Raw genomic sequence first — 18,219 nt, 5'->3', positions numbered from 1 at the left:
GATATAATCTGTATTTAAATTGTGGCTCCGGGCACCTGGCTGGCTCAGTCAGTAGAGCGTGCAACTCTTGATCCTGGGGTTGTGAATTCAAGCCCCACGTTGGGTGTAGAGATTACTTACAAATAAAATTTTTAAAAATCTATGTATATATAAACACACACACACACACACACACACACACACACACACACATTCATACATACTGGCTCTATACTATCCACAGAGGATGTTTCCAATATCTTCGTGAGATTGTGAATCCAGTGAAATGTCTGGCAAGTTCAACATATGAAAGCTATCCACCATCACTGCTGAGGTAACAGCCCTCCAACAACTGAAGGGGTCTGTCTGAGTTTCCTACTGCTGCTGTAACAAATTACCACACATGCAGCAGCTTAAAATCACACAATCTTATTACTTTACAGCTTTGGAAGTCAGAAGTCCAAAATGGCTTTTACTGGGCTACAATCAGGGGAGCCTCCCTCTAGGGCAGAATCTACAGCGTGGCCTTCTCCTGCTTTTAGAAGCTGCCTGCATTCTTTGGCTTATAGCTCCTTCCTCCATCTGCAGAGCATAACACTTCATCCTCTGTTTCTGTCACCACATCTCCTCTCTGTGTCTCAGACACTCCTGCCTTGCTCTTACAAGGACCTTGCAATTACCATGGTCATTCAGATAATACAAGATAATCCCTCCATCTCAAAATTTATTCACATCTGAGAAGCCCCTTTGCCATACGAAGTACCATATTCACAAGTTTAAGATGTGGACATCCTTTGGGAGAAAGGGGGTGTCATTATTTACCCTACCGCAAGGTCTAAGCCACAGATACCTTATTCGACACAGACTCTTGTCCACTTTCTCTAGGTTTTTCTTCTGTCTTCACTATACACCATTTCCTTCCTTTTACTATCCAACTCCATTACAAGAGGGGCCCTACTTTGCTCAAGATGTGGCATTTATTACTAATTTCAAGCTTAGCTCCTAGAAGTTAGGGAATGATCAATCTTCATATAGATTTTGAATCCTTCCAGTAGAAACTTTAAGAAATGGTAGCTGAGCAAATGAACAATTCTTGTCCTACTTTATAAATGGTACTTGTAGTCTGAGTATCCAGAACCAGAGACAGGACAACAAAGTATCATCTAACCTGGGAGTTAGAACCTATGTGATGAGAGGACATACTAAACAGTTGTCAACAATACACACAGTGTATCACTGAGCCTGAGGGGATGCAGTTGCTGGGCGGGTGGGAGGCTAGGAAAGGAGATCAGAGATTAGTACTCAACAGAAACAATCTAGGAAGGTTTCGCACAAGAGAAATGACATGAGCTCAGCCTTCAGGCTTTACTTGAATATAGACATACTGCTCCTGTACAGCACGAGCCAGTGACAAAATGAGAAAAATAACAGAAAAAAATGGATGGTCTTGAAATCTAGTCAGAGTTATTTAAAAGGCTACTCAAATCACTGCAGATTTACTGACAGAGAGCTCATAATAGAAGATTTCAGGGAGGTAGATCAAGAAAAAACACCTGAGGTAGCTAATAATAAGTACAGATTTATTCATTAACTTGAGCTGGAATTTGGTAAGGGACCTGAGGGTGATGTTGGTAGAAGCTGAGTGACACACAACTAACATTTCAGAGGCAGAAAATCTCAGGAGCTAGAAGAACCATCACATCTTGGAGAAGAAAAGGAAGGTAAGACTTCTCAATTTCCAGCTTGGAGGACTCACAGGAGGCTGGTAGCAGCGATATGCATCAAAAAGAGGAGGAAACATAATTTAGAAGGAAGAGATGAGCTTCCCGGTTCTAGCAGGATCACAGAGTTGGCTGAGGTGATTTGCAAGACAGTAGAAGTTTAAGAATGGAGGTGGTGGAACCAAACCTCAGGACGGTGGTTCAGGATAGTAACTCAGAATGGCCAGCACCAAAAGTAGGAGAGTTAAAGCTCCTGGAATTCAGAGCCCTTGATGGAAGGTTTCAGATATGAATGGGGGCAACTGATGAGACTCCAAAAAGCCTACTTCATTAGAATGGATGGGAAGATAGCCACCTTCACAACTCAAGAACAGGCTGTTGTACATTATTAAATTAAAAACAGCAAGATACACAACAGAATAGATTATAATCTACTTTTAGAAAGGTGAAAATAACCATATCTCTATATGCTTTTAGCTGTGTAAGGAAACTCTGGAAACATATAATAGAAATTATTAAAACTGATTATCTGGGGCAAGAGGTCAGTAAAAATGGCAAAATAGGGCCTCTGAAATTTCACCATTCCATAAAAGCAACCAAAAACTGTCAGAATCAATTTCCTCAGAATTCTATAAATTAACCAAAGTCCTCTGGCAGCCCAGAGAAGAGTTTATTCAAGAAAGACAGCTGAATTTTTGGAACAGTGGGCTTTGGGGCACTGTAACTTACCCTAGTCCCATCTCTGACTCCCCGGCTCAGCAGCAGCCTTGTAAAATAACAGACAATATTTCTGGTACTAGAGGGAACAGAATGAAGCTGGGGGTTCCCCAAAGCCTCAATCCCAAAGAATAGTCATTATTTGACCCATTTGGTGGTTTCCAGGCCCTTGAAAGGTTGTCAGGGGCTGGAAGCCTCTAGGAAGCAGGTATTTGTCAAACATTTACAGACAGTATATTAAAAAGTCATTACCAGGGCGCCTGGGTGGCTCAGTCGGTTGAGCGTCTGACTTCAGCTCAGGTCACGATCTCACGGTTTGTGAGTTCGAGCCCCGCATCAGGCTCTGGGCTGATGGCTCAGAGCCTGGAGCCTGCTTCCGATTCTGTGTCTCCCTCTCTCTCTGCCCCTCCCCCATTCATGCTCTGTCTCTCTCTGTCTCAAAAATAAATAAACATTAAAAAAAAAATTAAAAAAAAAAAGTCATTACCGCCTGAGACGATGGCAAACAGCTAAAGCAAACAATACGCAAAACCAAAACGATTTTTAAAAAGCCAAGGGAGAAGACGTTCTTAGGGGCTTTGAAAAGTTCTAAAACATTTCTGGGAACCTAGAATACACATCATAATTAAACTGTCAAAAGCCAAAGCCTGATAGAGGATGCTGAAAGCAGCAAGAGAAAAGGTATTCATCACATCCAAGTGATCTTCACATTACCAACAGGGCATACCTGTCTGGAAACCATGGAGTTAAGAAAGAAAAATACTGCCAACCAAGAATCCTGTATGTGGCAAAACTCTCCTTCCAAAATGAGGGGGAAAGGAAGGGGCTCCAAGATAAACCATCTGAGAGAGTCTGCTGCCAGGAAACCTGCCCTAAAACAAATGGAGTCCTTTGGGTGAAATGACAGGACACAGGCAGTAACTCAAAATACAGGACACCAATAAATGTAACTACATAGGTAAATATGACAAGGCTGTCTAAACACATTTTTTGCTTGTAATTTTTTTTTCCCTATCTGATTTAAAAGCCAAAAACAGGCACCTAGGTGGTTCAGTTGGTTCAACGTCTGACTTCAGCTCAGATCATGATCTCACAGCTCTTGAGTTCAGGCCCCACACCAGAGGCCTAGAGCCTGCTTTGGATTCTGTGTCTCCCTCTCTCTCTACCCCTCCCCCAGTCACGCTCTGTCTCTCTCTCAAAAATAAAAAAGAAATTAAAAAAAAGACAAAAACAAAGCAATAACTGTAAGTCTGTGTTGATGGACATACTATGTATAGATGTAATTTCTGACAATAACAGCATAAATGGGTGAGGATAGAAATACACAGAAGAAAAGTTTTTGTATGCTACCAAAATTAATGGTATTAACCAAAGTACATTACTATAAATTAAAATATTAATTATAATCCCCAGGAAAACCACTAAGAAAATAGCTGAAACATTTATAATAAAAGAAAAGTGGTCACCTGTGTGTACGTGCCCTGTGGGGAGGTGGGGTAAAATAATGTGGATAACAGCAGCAAAAATAAGTGAGATTTTTCAGCTCACACATTCTATGTAGCTCTGAATTTTTTGAATCATGTGAATACATTACCTATATAAAACCCTTAAAAAAAAAAAATAGTCTGTGGCTCCTGGCTATGAGTCTGTCACAAAAGGAAATGAACACACTAAAAAGCAGGTAAGTGAGTGAGAAATTATCTCAGAGAAAGGGGCAGCAGAGAATATGAGAGGCATGAGGAGAATGGATGGAGAGGAAGGGAAACTGCAGCTCATACAATCTGCTACCTTGTTTGCTCTGAATCAACAGCTACAAAAACGTCAATACATGGGATACAGCTCCTTGGAGGAAATTGTGAAGGTCTCTGAGGAAGGTAACTCCTCATGGCCTCAGCCCCTTTCTCAAACAAGGAGGGCTTGGAGGAAAGTTCCTTGCTCCCACCTGCCCTCACCTGGACAAGTGCTTTGAGGATATGCTTGTTCCACTGACCATGGTTCTTCTCCTTGCTCCAACAGAGAGATGACCTCCGGCTTGGCAATCTGATTCCCTACACATGGAGGAAAAAGCACAGACTTGTGTAGCCTTGAAAATGTCCTTGCCTGTTCTTCCCTGACTTATCATTTGGGCAGAATAAGCATACTTTATGCTTTATAAGTATTAGGAATTTTGTTCTTGAACCTCAGGAGGGCTCAAGATCATCTCAGCCCTTTTGAGACCCCCCATGAGCTCTTTTTTATTTATTTATTTTTTATTTTATTTATTGAGTGTTATTGGTCAGTGGTGGTGTTATGCGTTGCTAATTTTTAAAACTGAGATGTAATTGACACAGAACATTGTATCAGTTTCAGGTGTACATGTTTCAATATTTGTATACACTGTGAAATTATCATTTAGTGTTATTATCATAACACTAAATCTAGTTAACATATATTACCAATAGTTACAGCCTGTGAGCTCTTAAACACAGAGAACCAGAAGGTATCGCATGGAAACACCTTCATTTACTCAGGCAGCACCACCTTACCCACAGAGAGCAGATGCCCATAGGTCTCCAGCATCACGTCACGGTACAGGGTCCTCTGAATAGGGTCCAACTGCCCCCACTCTTCTTGGGTGAAGTCCACAGCCACATCCTTGAAAGTCACTGGTTCCTAAAAGAGCACAGATGTTCCTCCTCAGCCTGCAGCCACATCCTCTAATGTTTTCTGGGGATGGAGTGAGGCTGACCGCACTGGGGAGGAGACAGGATATAGAAGTATCCTGGATATGTTCAGTACTATAACTGATTTGTCAGGCCTCACTGGGAGCCACCTAAGGGCCCCCTATTTGGGATACTCTTAGGAAATTAGGTATCTAGGCCCATGATAACCACAACAAAAATGAATAGGTCTCTCTTAAGGCTCTTACCCAGTTCTAATAATACTGGCTAGTATGGACAGGACTCCCACCAGGCCAGTGGCCCCCTTCTCTGGAGATAAAGATACTCAAGTCCAGGACCAGGGAGGAAACAGACTACAAGCACTGCCTGCAGGCTAAACAGGTTGGAGTCTTTGCTCAACATGTGGATCTAGTACCTGGAAGGGTGATATTAAATATTCACAGACTGTCTTCCTAGGGACTATATGGAGGTTTCCATTCCCAGATCATCTCTGTCCCAAGGACTGGAGCTAAGAGTATGATAGCTTTGAGCAGAGCAGCCCAAGCCAGAGAATCAGGTACGGTTGCTGTCAAAAAACCCTTGAGTTTTGGGACATCTGGGTGGCTCAGTCGGTTAAACGTCCGACTTCGGCTCAGGTCATGATCTCACGGTCCGTGAGTTCCGGCACCGCATCCAGCTCTGTGCTGACAGCTCAGAGCCTGGAGCCTGCTTCAGATTATCTCCTTCTCTCTCTGCCCCTTCCCTGCTCACACTGTCTCTCTCAAAAATACATAAACATTAAAAATTTAAAGAAAAAAAAACAACCTTGAGTTTTAAAATGATCCAACTGATGTCTTCAGGAAAAATAGAACCAGGAATGCTCACTAGAAACATAGAGGGGAAGATGATTATAACCTTTTGCAATGAACGCATCGCTCGGCTCACAGTGCTCTTAAGCACTCAGTGTGAGCTTCAGTTATCTGGGTACTTCCAGGGTGGAGTGGGAGCGTGCTTTCCCTTGGGGTGGTGGTGGAGTGAGCTGTCCATCAGGGGTGGTATACTACAATTCCCACAGGCCCTGATAGCTTCTAGGTCCTCCCCTCCATCTGGAAACCAGCTTTCTGGTCCACCTCCGTGTCAGCGAATTTCCACACTGAGCCTCCTGTGAACTTCTCCCCATGCCTTCATGGCCCGCTATGTTACTGCTTCCCCCATACAGCCTTTCTCACGCCCTTCTTTTCTGTCCCTGCTGGTCAAGGCTCACAAATTGAGCTCGTTCACCCTCATAGCTGGTCTTCAATGTAACAACTTTTACTCTGTCGATCCCAACTGCTCCCCCTCCACCAAATAATGCTTAGCTTGAAACACAGAACTGATTCTGCTGCAGTAATTCCCTTACTCTGAAAAGCACTTAAAACTGCAGAGCAAAACTTCCTAGTGCAACTATCCCTAACCTTGGACTCATCAAGCCAATACTTTGGCTTTCTTCTACAGATCTGCCTAGGGCCTCAGTTTCCTTGCTGGGTGATGCTTCTATGTTTGTTAAGTAATATAAACGTTTTATTATAAGTGTAACATTCGGACAGTGAAGTGCACAAAGCCCAAGTGAGCTGAAATAATAAGCTCAGTGTACTTTCACAGAGCAATCACACCCAATCACACGCAGCTGGGAGGCCATGCTTTCTCACCAGGGTGCTCTTGGTGTGCTCCCTCATGCCACCTAACTCCTCCAGAGGGTGGCATCTACTTGATGGCTTCAGTTCAGCTACACTTAACAAGCTTCAAACCCACCCCCTAGCAGCTGTTAAGCTGGTGAACTGAGTCACAAGTTAACCTCCCACCCCTCCCAAGACCCCAATGGAATCCCTATACGCACCTAAGGAATAAAAGAACTACATCTAACAGACACTGCAGGGAGCGATTCTGCAACCTTTAATCAAGTAGTCGACACTGGCAATGATCATCAGGAACTGCTACATCAGACATGGAAGGCAGACACTGAACATGTCTGAATAACATGAAGAATAATGGAGGGGCGGCTATAGTTAGCCTGACTAATCCATCTCATCTTCTGAAAATGGGACAATCAGACGTCCTGTACCCACTAATGCAACAGAGTAGGAAGGACCCAGCACCTCCTATGGTGTACTCTCACCAAAAATATGGGACCTGAATCTACTCATCCCTCTAGTCCAATTATCAGCTTATGGAAGGCAAAGGGATGGAGGAACTCACCCAATGTCATCAAGAGGGCAAAATCAGGCAACCAACAAGAAAGTGACCTGGTTCTTCAGCATATTAAGCACACAGTGTGTGGTCCTCGTTTGGATCCTGATTTGAACCAAATGTAAAACATATTTTGGGGACAACTGGAAAAAACTGAACATTGCCGGGTATTAACAGATAACAGGGACTTACTGTCATTAATTTTGTTGGGTGTGAAAAAGGTATTGATAAAGTTATTATTTTCTAAAGAGGATGTTATCTCTTAGAAATTACACAGAAGTGTTGATAAGCAAAATGATAGAATATCTGAAATTTGCTTTAAAATATTCCAGTTTTTGTGTCAGGATAGAGAAAAAGGCACAAAGCTAAGAGCTGACAGTTGAAGTTATTGAACATGGGTGTTTGTAATAACACCCCTCACCAAGACATGGCAACATCCTAAATCCCAGAACTTATAACCATTATGTTAAAGGGGCTCTGCAGAAATGTGATTACATTAAGGATATTGATTTGGGGAGATTATCTTGGATCATCTAGGTGGGCTCAATGTAATCACAAGGAGGAAGGAGGAGGGTCTGAGTAAAAGGAGACATGATGTTGGATCAAGGCATCCTGAAGATGGAGGGTGGGGACCACAGGCCAAGAAATTAGGGTAACCTCCAGAAGCTGGGAAAAGCAAGGAAGCAGATTCTCCCCTGTAGCCTCCAGAAGGAACACGGCCTTACAGACTCATTTTTTTTTCTTGTCTTTGAAAAATGTTGCTATTTATTGACATCTGAAGGGGAGAGAGAAGACATAACAATATGTCAAAGAAGTGGTATCAATGAGAACACAGAACTGGCTGACTGCCAAGAGCCTACAAACCCATTTTAAACTTCTGAGCTCTAGAACAAGACAATAAATTCATATTATTCTAAGACATTAAGTTTGTAGTAATTTGTTACAATGCTAACAAGAACTAACACAAGGTCCAGATTCCACTTTAGGGTTTAAATATCTCCTAAATAAAGTTTGAGAAAGAGAAACATCCCAGCCAGTGAAAAGAAGAGGCCATTGGCACGTGTTGTTCCACACGTTCTTACAAGATGGGGAACAGATGAAAGAGTAGCAGACCAAGGAAACAAAGCAGAGGGAATCCCAGCCCCCACACATTAGAAGGGCTACGGTGGAAGAGGTTCCCAGGAGAGGCTTGGGGCTCTGAGCTTAAACGACTGTTAAGTCAGGAGTGAGAGGCAGGCTGAAAACAGGTGACAAGGCAAGTCCATACTCAGGATAGCTTTGCTAGCTATCTCCCAAACAGCCACCTGTGGGCAGCACCACCACCAAATGCCCTGCACTTACACTCGGGTAACACTGCCTTGACCCTGCTCAGACACAGGAGTGCATGAGGTTCTCCAGCTGCTCGGGTGACCAACAACCCCAGAGTTGAAACCTCAACAACGTGGGGTAGGAGGTCTGTGGCCTGACAGCCAGCTGCATGCCCGGAAACACAACCAACCCGAGGATCCTGGCCCAAGCAGGTCCATGGAGCTTAGAGTGAGATTTGTTGGGAGGGAGACAGACAGACAGACACACACACAGGAAGGCCAATCAGGAACCAAACCTGCTCAGCCACAGGAAAGCAGAACACTCAAACACAGCCTCACAGCTCTTCCCTGGTAAGCACAGGAGACCACAAGAGCCCTGGATACGCAAGGAACATGTGCAGCACAGGCGGGGAGACCAAACACAGAAGCCAAAAGCACACAGAACACTGGCAGTATCTACAATCCTACTTTCAATGAACTGCAATCCCAATTCTCTGATTGGAGGGATTTCAGTATAAAACAGGATGACACAAGAGGGGCTCTGAAAGAATAAGAATTTATTAAATGTGAACACACAGCAATTGCTTCAGGAGGCCCACCATGTAAGAGAAGAGCTCAGAAACAACCTAAAGGAACAGAATTTTTTTTTTTTAATATGTGAATTCTTTAAACAAGAAACAAAAACACTAGCTATAAACAAATACAGATACGGGAAACATGGGACTGACAAAGAACACCACAAAGTTAAGACAAGCTACAGACTGGGAGAAGACAATTCATACATGGCAAAGAACCAGGATCCAGAACGCATATAAAATGCCTACGTATCGACAGGTCAGAGTCTACACAGAGGTAGGAGTGGGAGAGAGACAGAGAGAGAAGAAATCCAGATGACCAGGAACAATATGTAAAGATACACAACCTTGCTAGCAATCAAGGAATCTACCATTGAATCTACCATACAATCTACCATTTTGGTCTTAAGCTATGCAAAAATTAAAAGACCCGACACTGCCACTCAGCAGCAGAGATGCAGGGAGACAGGCTCTCTTCCATGGTAGTGAGAACGAGAGGAGGCCCTTTCCAAGAGCCACGGGGCAGCGCTGGTCATACTGCAAACGTGCACCCTAAAACTCAGCATACTTCTGCTTTGAGGGGTATGTCTAGATAAACATTTAGATGTATGCACAAAATGATATTACAAGAAGGTCCACACAGCTTTTCCTGGAATAGTAAAAATGGGGGGGGGGGCTTCTACACCCATCCATAAAAGGGATGAACAGAGGGCAAAAGGAATGAACTTATCACATGGATGGATCTCAAAGTTGACCTTGAATAAGCAAAGAAAGGTACAGAAAAGCTATGGGTAGGAAAAGCATGCAACTCTTGATCTCGGGGTTGGGAGTTTGAGCCCCACACTGGGGTATAGAGATGACTTAGGGAAAAAAAAACTTAAAAAGAATTAGACTACTATCTATGTGATGTCTATATAAATAGCTTATTATCTACATATGAGTAAGACAATTGATTAGCTGTGTATACACCGTAAGCAGTTATTCTGGGTAAACATGGGAAGAGAATGTGACTGGGGAAAACTAAGCAAATATTACAAAACATTAACAACTTCATTCTGAGTAATGGAGACCATATTTGATTACTCTCCATACTTTTCTGTACTTATGGGATGTCAAAATAAAACTTTGAATAAGTAAAAAATATTTCCAGATTTGTAGATGTTATCAAAGGGGAAGGAACTCACGCGCTGCCAAAGGGGAAGAAAAAAAGATGCCCAGCTGAGTATGTCCCCATGTTGGGGTCCACACTTCATGGAGGCCTTGAAGAGGCAGAAAAGGCAAAACCAGGGGCACCTGAATGGCTCAGTCGGTTAAGCGTCCGACTTCGGCTCAGGTCATTCATGATCTCATGGTTTGTGAGCTCGAGCCCCACGTCGGGCTCTGGGCTGACAGCTCAGAGCCTGGAGCCCGCTTCAGATTCTGTGTCTCCCTGTCTGCCCCTCCACTGCTTGCACTCTGTCTCTCCCACTGTCTCAAAAATAAATAAACATTAAAAACAAATTAAAAAAAAAAAAAGAAAATGCAAAACCAAGACTAGAAGTGAAACAGAAAGAGCAGATGGAGGTCAGGCACCCAGTCTCACCACTGTGGAGAAGAGGGACCCTAGAAGCTAGCACAGGAAGGAGCAAGCCGTTCCATTCCCAGGTTACCCTTACGTGAGGTTGCACTTTACAAACATCTGCCAGGGTGACTCGCAAATGTCCCACCTAAATTTCCTGTAGTCATTCTTGCAATTTCACTTTGTTCATACGTATGAGCGCTTACCAGGGCTCTCGACGGCACTTTATGGAACCCGGCCGTACATCTACATCATGGGAAGGTTTGAGAGAAGATGTAAGGGTGCCGAGGGAAGATGTAAAATCAGCTCCTGCATTATATCATGGACAGCTGGCCCATTCACGAAATCTGGGGAAATTCAGATGGGTTCTTTGGCAACTTCAGAATTTCATTAGTATTTTCAGGTAAGTTTTTTGCAGAGAAGGAAAACAACTACGTGCACATCCTCAGACCAGCCAGGGATGGGTACAGAGTATTACTGTTATTTCTGTGCACACTTATCGTGCACAAATCATCGGCGGATTGTTACAGACAGGTTGGAGAGTTTCCATATCTGAGGAGGCTGGGTGGAGTTTTTTAAAATGGGGTATCATCATTTTCCCTATTCTTGAAAATAATGCGATCTGGGCTCCCACTAGTTGAAACTTTGCTACGCAACATGTTCTCCAAAATGGACTATTCAGATAACAAGGGATGACAGCATTTGATGTTTTCACCAGATGAATGCTTTATTTCAGTATTTAACTTGGAGGGAACAGTGGAGGGACATGGGGCTCTCGTTAGTGTTCCTGAAGACCTCGCTTAGTACAAAACTCACAGGATTCAAGTCTTGAATCTCCCACAGGGAAAAATTTGAAGTGAGTGTGGGGAGGGGCCAGGAGCATGTTCTCAGAAATCACAACTCTTCAGACACTGGAGGGTGTTGTTATTTTAATTCTCCATTTTATTTTCTCAGCATTAACCCTAATAATTCTCAGGAACCCTCACATAAATTAACAGCAGGGTGCAGCCCAGTGGTTATTAAGACTTCTTCACAGCATTTTATTACAACTAACTTTTGTTCCCAAGCGACTGATTCAGGGCCCATCTTTCAGCCTTGCCTCACTGCCAATTCTTTTACAGAATCTAAAAATGACTATATAACATATCAGTCATGAACATCAAAGCTGCCCGAGTTCTGATGCCAGACAACCACCACTCTGCACCACGTGGTTCAGGCCCTCTGCTCCCCGGGACAGCCGTGCTGCCACGTGAGGACAGCATACTTGCGATGCACTTCACCAGTCAGCTTTGAAACCATGGGAAATTTCATCACATATTTTTAATTTGGGGGGGAGGCATTAAGTTACGTAGAGAAGTTATTAATAATTTTATACCTCAGTACCTTACATTTGTTTGATCCATTATTTAAACTTAGCAAATAAAACCTACATATGGTAACAAAACTATTTTTCTTCATTTTTCATAGTAGGGAGCCAATAGTAAATGTAAATTTCATGAATCAGGATGAAAATCTCATTTAGAAATATGGAGACAACCCTAAGGAACCAAAAACAATAAGTTAAAAATGGCTGCCTCTGAATCATATAAATAAATAAAATACTGATATGTACTGCAACATAAATGATCCTTAAAAATATGCTAAGTGATAGAAACCAAACGCAAAAGGTCATATATCATATGATTCCCTTTATGTGAAATGTCCACGAGAGACAAACACATAAAGAAAGTACATGAGTCGTTGCCAGGGGTCGAAGGTGGTAGGGACAGGGAGTGACTGCTAATGGGTATAGAATTTCTTTTGGGGATGAAAAATGTTCTAGAAGCAGAACCAGAAATAGATACTGGTTGGTAATAGTTGCATAATTCTGTGAATATACAAAAACCCACAGAACTATACGCTTTTATGGTATTTGAATATTTTAATAAAGTCATTAAAACAATTGGTTTTTCTTAAGCGGGTGTCTCTAATGAAGAGGCTGGGCAGGAGAAAAAGGAGTGGACATCTTTCCAGTATCATCAACTCTGCTATCCTATTTCCTGCCACCTTTTCCATATCATGTCTCCTGTCATATTCCTCTCAGGACCCATCCTCACATGCTAATAGTCTCAAAGTTACCCTGCATCAACTCCCTTACACCTCTTAAGGTCTTGCTCCCAGGCCCTGGTCACACTGACACCTGAAATGCCAGCCTGCTTCCCACGACCCCGTTCCCCCCACATTCCTGCCAGGGACACCCTTCCAGCCACATTTTAGACAATGGCCTAAGTGCTCACTGCACTTAGGAAGCTCTTTATTACCACCAGAATGGAGCCCTGGCTCCACAGTAGGCATTCAGGGCCTGGTTAGGTTCATCCTGGCCTCTGCATCCTCAATTCTAACTAGGGTCATCCTTCACCCAGATGCCGGTCATGCGGTGCCCCCACCCTCACCCAACACACACGGGCAGGGTCACAAAAGGCCAGGCCCCTGCCGCCCCCTTAACCTCTTGGTCCAAGTGCGTCATGTCTCCCGGGCAGCGTCCCTCCCCACAGCGGAAGGACTCCAGCTGCTCTGTGCCCCAGTGACTTTATGCAGACTGTCTCCCACTTCTCGAGGCCTTAGTTGGGCTCAGCCTCTCCAAGGCTTGGGGCCTCCCTAAGCATCTCAGGCCCATGTCCTGAACCACAGGTGTGGCACCAGCAGGCCATGAGGCCTCAGTAGCTGACTGAACCACCTTGGGAAAGGGGATTGAGAATTCCTCGGGACCAGGGCTTGGACTTATCCATGTTCTCTGCCCAGCAAGCACGGAGCTCACAGGACAGCATCAACCCAATATGGCACTGAATACATGAGGTAAGGTGGGAGGAGAAAAGGGGCCTGCTGCCGACCAAAGGGGCTGCCCCTCGTCCACCAAAACAACACACGGCATTGCCAGGGCTCAGTTCTGTGAACAGGCTGGTCGATAATGTGGTTCCAAGTCACAGAAAACTGTTTGAATTCTCCCTGTCAGTGCTTTGAAAGCAATCAACTTCTGGCCGACTCTTTCTTTAGGCAAAGTCTAGCTGCTATAAACTTAAGAACACAAAGACTAGGATGGTGGGGGACAACCTGGACACCCCAGGGTACAGGACAGCCCTTCAGAAAAAAGCAGATGCCTGACTCACCCGGACCTGGGCTGTCGGGAGCCCAGTAACCCTCCTCTCCTCCTTGGGGCTCTCTTCCACAGGCCAGGCAGAGTCCTGAGGACACAGAGCTGGGGAGGAAAACAAAGTCACGGAGGCAGCTCTCCCCACCGGAAGTATGCCGACGAGTCCTTCCTGGTGGGGGTGACGGCGGGGGCAGGGAGTCCGCTGAGGGAGAGCTAGTTCCTAGCCGTGTCCATTGGGCAAAGAAAGAGACTCCTCATTTTATAGATGAAGGAAATGGGGCTCAGAGAAGAGAAGTAATGTTCCTAAACATGAGTCCTGCACTGGCCCCCTTTGCTCAGAAGCACCATCTCTGAGAAGTAGTACCAGTTCACATCCTTTCTGGGCCCGAGCTGTAAATGGCTACACACTTATTCTCATGCACCCTTCTCCTGGAGGTGTCACCATCACTCTATCACCCAATGGAATGTTCTGATCCATCCCTGTTCCCGCTCTGCACAGAGAGACCTGGACCAGAACCCCCCCTGCCCTAAATCCCCACCTGGCTCCCCAGCTCCAATCCCTGGCCACGGCAGGTCACTGCTGGAAGAAGAATGACACAGCAGCAAACATGGCCAATGGGACACAGGCTTCTGACTCACCCCAGGAGGTCCACGGGTCAACAGCCGCCATTCCCCAGGACTGGTCCGTAAGGATACCTGCACCAGATCAGGTTGGGACAAGTAAAGAAAAGCCACTGTGACAACAATCCCAGTGACTAAAGGCAACAAAATAGAAAAGCAGATCTGTCTCACTAATGGGTGTAACGAAGTTCCATAAACAGAGCCCACAGCATGTAACAAAATCCAACATAACAAGCTAGATTTATACTAGAAATACACAGGTAAGTCATTACCCAAAAATCTGACATGATATAGCCAAGAAGAATCAAGAACAGAATCACTTGGCGGCATCTGGGTGGCTCAGTCGGTTGAGTGTCCAACTTTGGCTCAGGGCATGATCTCACCGCTCTTGAGTTCAAGTCCTGCGTTTGGCTCTGTAGTGACGGCTCAGAGCCTGGGCCTGCTTAGGATTCTGTGTCTCCCTCTCTCTCTGTCCCTCCCCTGCTCATGCCCTCTTTCAAAAATAAACATTAAAAAAAATTTTTTTAATAATAAAAATAATAATAATAATAGAAGAATAGAATCACTTGAATGGCTGAAGAGGTATCTGATAAAATGTTTAAGGTTACCCAATTTTAAAAATAATCTAAGTAGAGGGGCGCCTGGGTGGCTCAGTCAGTTAAGCATCTGACCACTCAGGTCATGATCTCACCATTAGTGGGTTGGAGCCCTGCATCCGGCTCTGAGCTGACAGCTCAGAGCCTGGAGCCTGCTTTGGATTCTGTGTCTCCCTCTCTCTCTGCCCCTTCCCCGCTGGCACTGTGTGTGTGTCTCTCTCTCTCAAAAATGAATAAACATGAAAAAATAATTAATTAAAAAATATATAAAATAAAAATAATAATCTAAGTAGTAAGATACTCCCTTGATGTCTTTAGTGATAAATACATGAAACCTCACTTAAAGATAACACATCACTGACACCACGCTATTTAACATTGTTCTTAAATTACATGCCACTGCTACATAAATGAGAAACAACACTAAAGATAAAAAATATGGCAATGATAGAGAAATTCTGACTGTATGTATGTCTTCTAAGCAATCCCACAAATCAGTAGAAAATCTCTTAGAACCACTAACACATCTTAAGACTATAGATATACAAAATAACACTGTCTTTTACACTAACCACTTCCCTTTTTCTTTTTTAATTTTTTTTTTTTAACGTTTATTTATTTTTTTGGGACAGAGAGAGACAGAGCATGAACGGGGGAGGGGCAGAGAGAGAGGGAGACACAGAATCAGAAACAGGCTCCAGGCTCTGAGCCATCAGCCCAGAGCCCGACGCGGGGCTTGAACTCACGGACCGTGAGATCGTGACCTGGCTGAAGTCAGATGCTTAACTGACTGCGCCACCCAGGCGCCCCTACCACTTCCCTTTTTCACCAACAACCAAGTTGTCTTTTTTTTTTTTTTTAATCTCACTCAGTTCTAATTCTATACCAAGACAGAGAGACTCCCTCCAATCCCCCAAAACTCTCAGTCCCTCCATAGCTCTGACCCCTGGCTGCAGCAGGTTCACCACTGAGGAGGCCCGGAAGACACAGAATTGGGACTTACCCCAGGAGGCCCACGGATTGACAGCTGCCATCCCACAGGATCAATCCACCAGGTGCCTGGCCAAAAGCACCTGGATTAACGTGATTCACAGACAATTGCAATACCAACCTAATGACAAAAGTGGAAAAGACAAAACTGGTCCTTTGTCACAGAAGAGCCAGTGGGAACAAAGAACACAGCCCATCCAAGGAAGCAACAAAAGACTTGTAGGGAGCATTGTAAGAAAACAGAATTTACGTGTCAAAAACAACAGAATTCCAGGACATAAATGAAGAGTGACTTGAATAAGCTGAAAAAAAGACCACACTCCAGAATGAGAGGGTATAAATTTGTCAGTGGTTGTTAAGAGACAGTCAGTGACAACCTCGAGGTTACTTTTTGGTTGATTTGACAAAAAATACTGTTAAAACCACCACCCCCCCCCCCCCCCCCCCCAAGAAATCAATGGTTGCCAAGAGCTGGGCGGGGAGGGAGAAATGCGGAGTGACCATTTAATGGTTCGGGTGGTTTCTTATAGGAGGTGATGAAAATGTTCTGTTAGATAGTAGTTATTATTGCACAACTTTCTGAATACACAACAAAAACCACTGAACTGTACTCTAAAATGATTTTCTGTTATGCAACCTTTATCTAAAAGGGAGGAAGGGAGGAGGGAAACAAGAACTCAACCGGCAAGACCTACCGGGCCCAAGTCTGTCCGTTTCCTGATGTGGAGCCCAGACCACAAAGTCCGTCGGTTCCAAGTCTTTGTGCAAGTCCCGAGACCTCTCGAGGGTACGAGGGCCAACTGTCAGAGCTCTGCGGATTCCTGGGAGTGAGTATAAAGCACCAGGACGCCTGCTGGCCCCAGGAACACCGGGATCTGCGCCAAAACTCAAAGTAGGCAAACGATTCCGCACCGCTGTTTGCAACCTAACCAAGTCCGCCGTCACTGCACGGTGAAGAGAATCGGGGATTGTCCCCCTCCCACGGTCGCCGTCGTCCCTCGGCGCCTTAGCTGAACCCGCGCGGACGAGAAACACCCGCTGGGGAAAGAAAGGTGTTTATTATTCCTTTTAACGGCCTCAGAGGCGCCGCATCACCTGCTGCCTGGCCTCCCGCCCGATCTCTTATGCACCACCGGAGGCGGAGGCGATGCTCGGGAGCCCGCACCCGCGAGCGGCCGGCCTTACCTGGTTCGCGGCCGGCCTTACCTGCTTCCCACCCCTGCGGGCCGGTCCCCGCCGCTCGAGGCAAGCGACTTAGCAAGCTTGGGGTCGCTTCGCCGCTTCGCTTCGGGCTTTTGTTCCGCTCCAAGGTTCGGCCTGGCGGTACGCTTGGGATCTTCACGCGCGGCGAGGCAGACAAAGGCGCGCTAAGCCGACGGCTGCTACCCAGCGCCAGGCCCGACGTGCAGGGCTCACCGGGGCCCGCCCAGCCGGCCCAGCGCGGCCGCGAGCCCAGAGGCGGGAGGGTCGCAGAACCAAGGGAAACAGGGGCGCGAAGCCGACGCGGAAGGGGCAGGCGCGGGATCCGCGCCGGCCCCGACTGCAGGCGCCGCGTCTTCGCGCTTGTTCTCCCAACCTCCTGGCTCCCACGGCGGCAACGGCGGCGACCCCACAGCCTGGGCGACCGCCTCACCTCGGCGGCGGACAATGGCGGCCGCTCCCCCGGCGTCGACCAGGACGCGTCGCGCGGACTGCCGGGAGTTGTAGTTCTGGGCAGTGGGCTTCCGGTTGGTCCGGAAGCGTCGCCATGGCACGTACTCCGAGCAACTCCGCCGCGAGTCCGGCCACCGCGGCGCCTGGGGCTTACCTCGGCGGCTAGTATCACAGCCGCCGGCGAGCCGACGGTACTGTCCGGGGCCTAGACGGCCCTCCCCGCCGCCGCTGCCCATCTTGGAAGGGCTTGGGTAGATCGCGGCCCCGCGAGCCTCAGTTTGCCCGTCTGTGAAATGGCGGCTCACCAGTGCAAACTTGACGAAGTCTGATAGTTTAACGCGTCCCAGACGCAGGCCTGAACGCATTCAAGGGGTCCTTTCATTCAACATAGCTGTTCTGATACTCCTTTTCAAATGAAGAACCTGGTTTTGAGCTTCTCGCATAAAGCCCTTTAAAACATAAGGAATTGTTCCCAAATCTCTTCCTGGACGGCGAAGCTTTATGGCA

General features: G+C 45.8%; 1 protein-coding gene across 14 annotated transcripts in view; it reads right to left on the bottom strand.

Annotated features, from left to right (window-relative positions):
- The window catches only part of ZNF606 (zinc finger protein 606), a 28,275-nt gene extending 10,529 nt beyond the window's left edge, over positions 1-17,746 (bottom strand). Inside the window, exons 1-9 of one of the 14 annotated variants that reach the window (XR_005787360.1) lie at positions 17,266-17,744; positions 16,755-17,097; positions 16,073-16,180; positions 14,492-14,548; positions 13,869-13,957; positions 4,943-5,069; positions 4,370-4,465; positions 2,430-2,534; positions 1,538-1,741 (exon numbers count right to left, since the gene is read on the bottom strand). Coding sequence is in view for 11 of the 14 variants with exons in the window: in XM_040465238.1 (XP_040321172.1) it covers positions 2,456-2,496; positions 4,370-4,465; positions 4,943-5,069; positions 13,869-13,957; positions 14,492-14,548; positions 16,073-16,103 (441 nt within the window). In the remaining 3 variants the exon portion in view is untranslated. The other 13 variants (XM_040465237.1, XM_040465238.1, XM_040465234.1 and 10 more) reach the window with 13 other exon arrangements.
- Between the last annotated feature and the right edge of the window lie 473 nt (positions 17,747-18,219).

Source organism: Herpailurus yagouaroundi, unplaced genomic scaffold (genome assembly GCF_014898765.1).
Source record: "Herpailurus yagouaroundi ecotype Mexico unplaced genomic scaffold, PumYag 557, whole genome shotgun sequence".
Taxonomy (NCBI): Eukaryota; Metazoa; Chordata; class Mammalia; order Carnivora; family Felidae; genus Herpailurus; species Herpailurus yagouaroundi.
The sequence above is the reverse complement of the archived record's forward strand: the minus strand, read 5'-3'. Positions and strand labels throughout refer to the sequence as shown.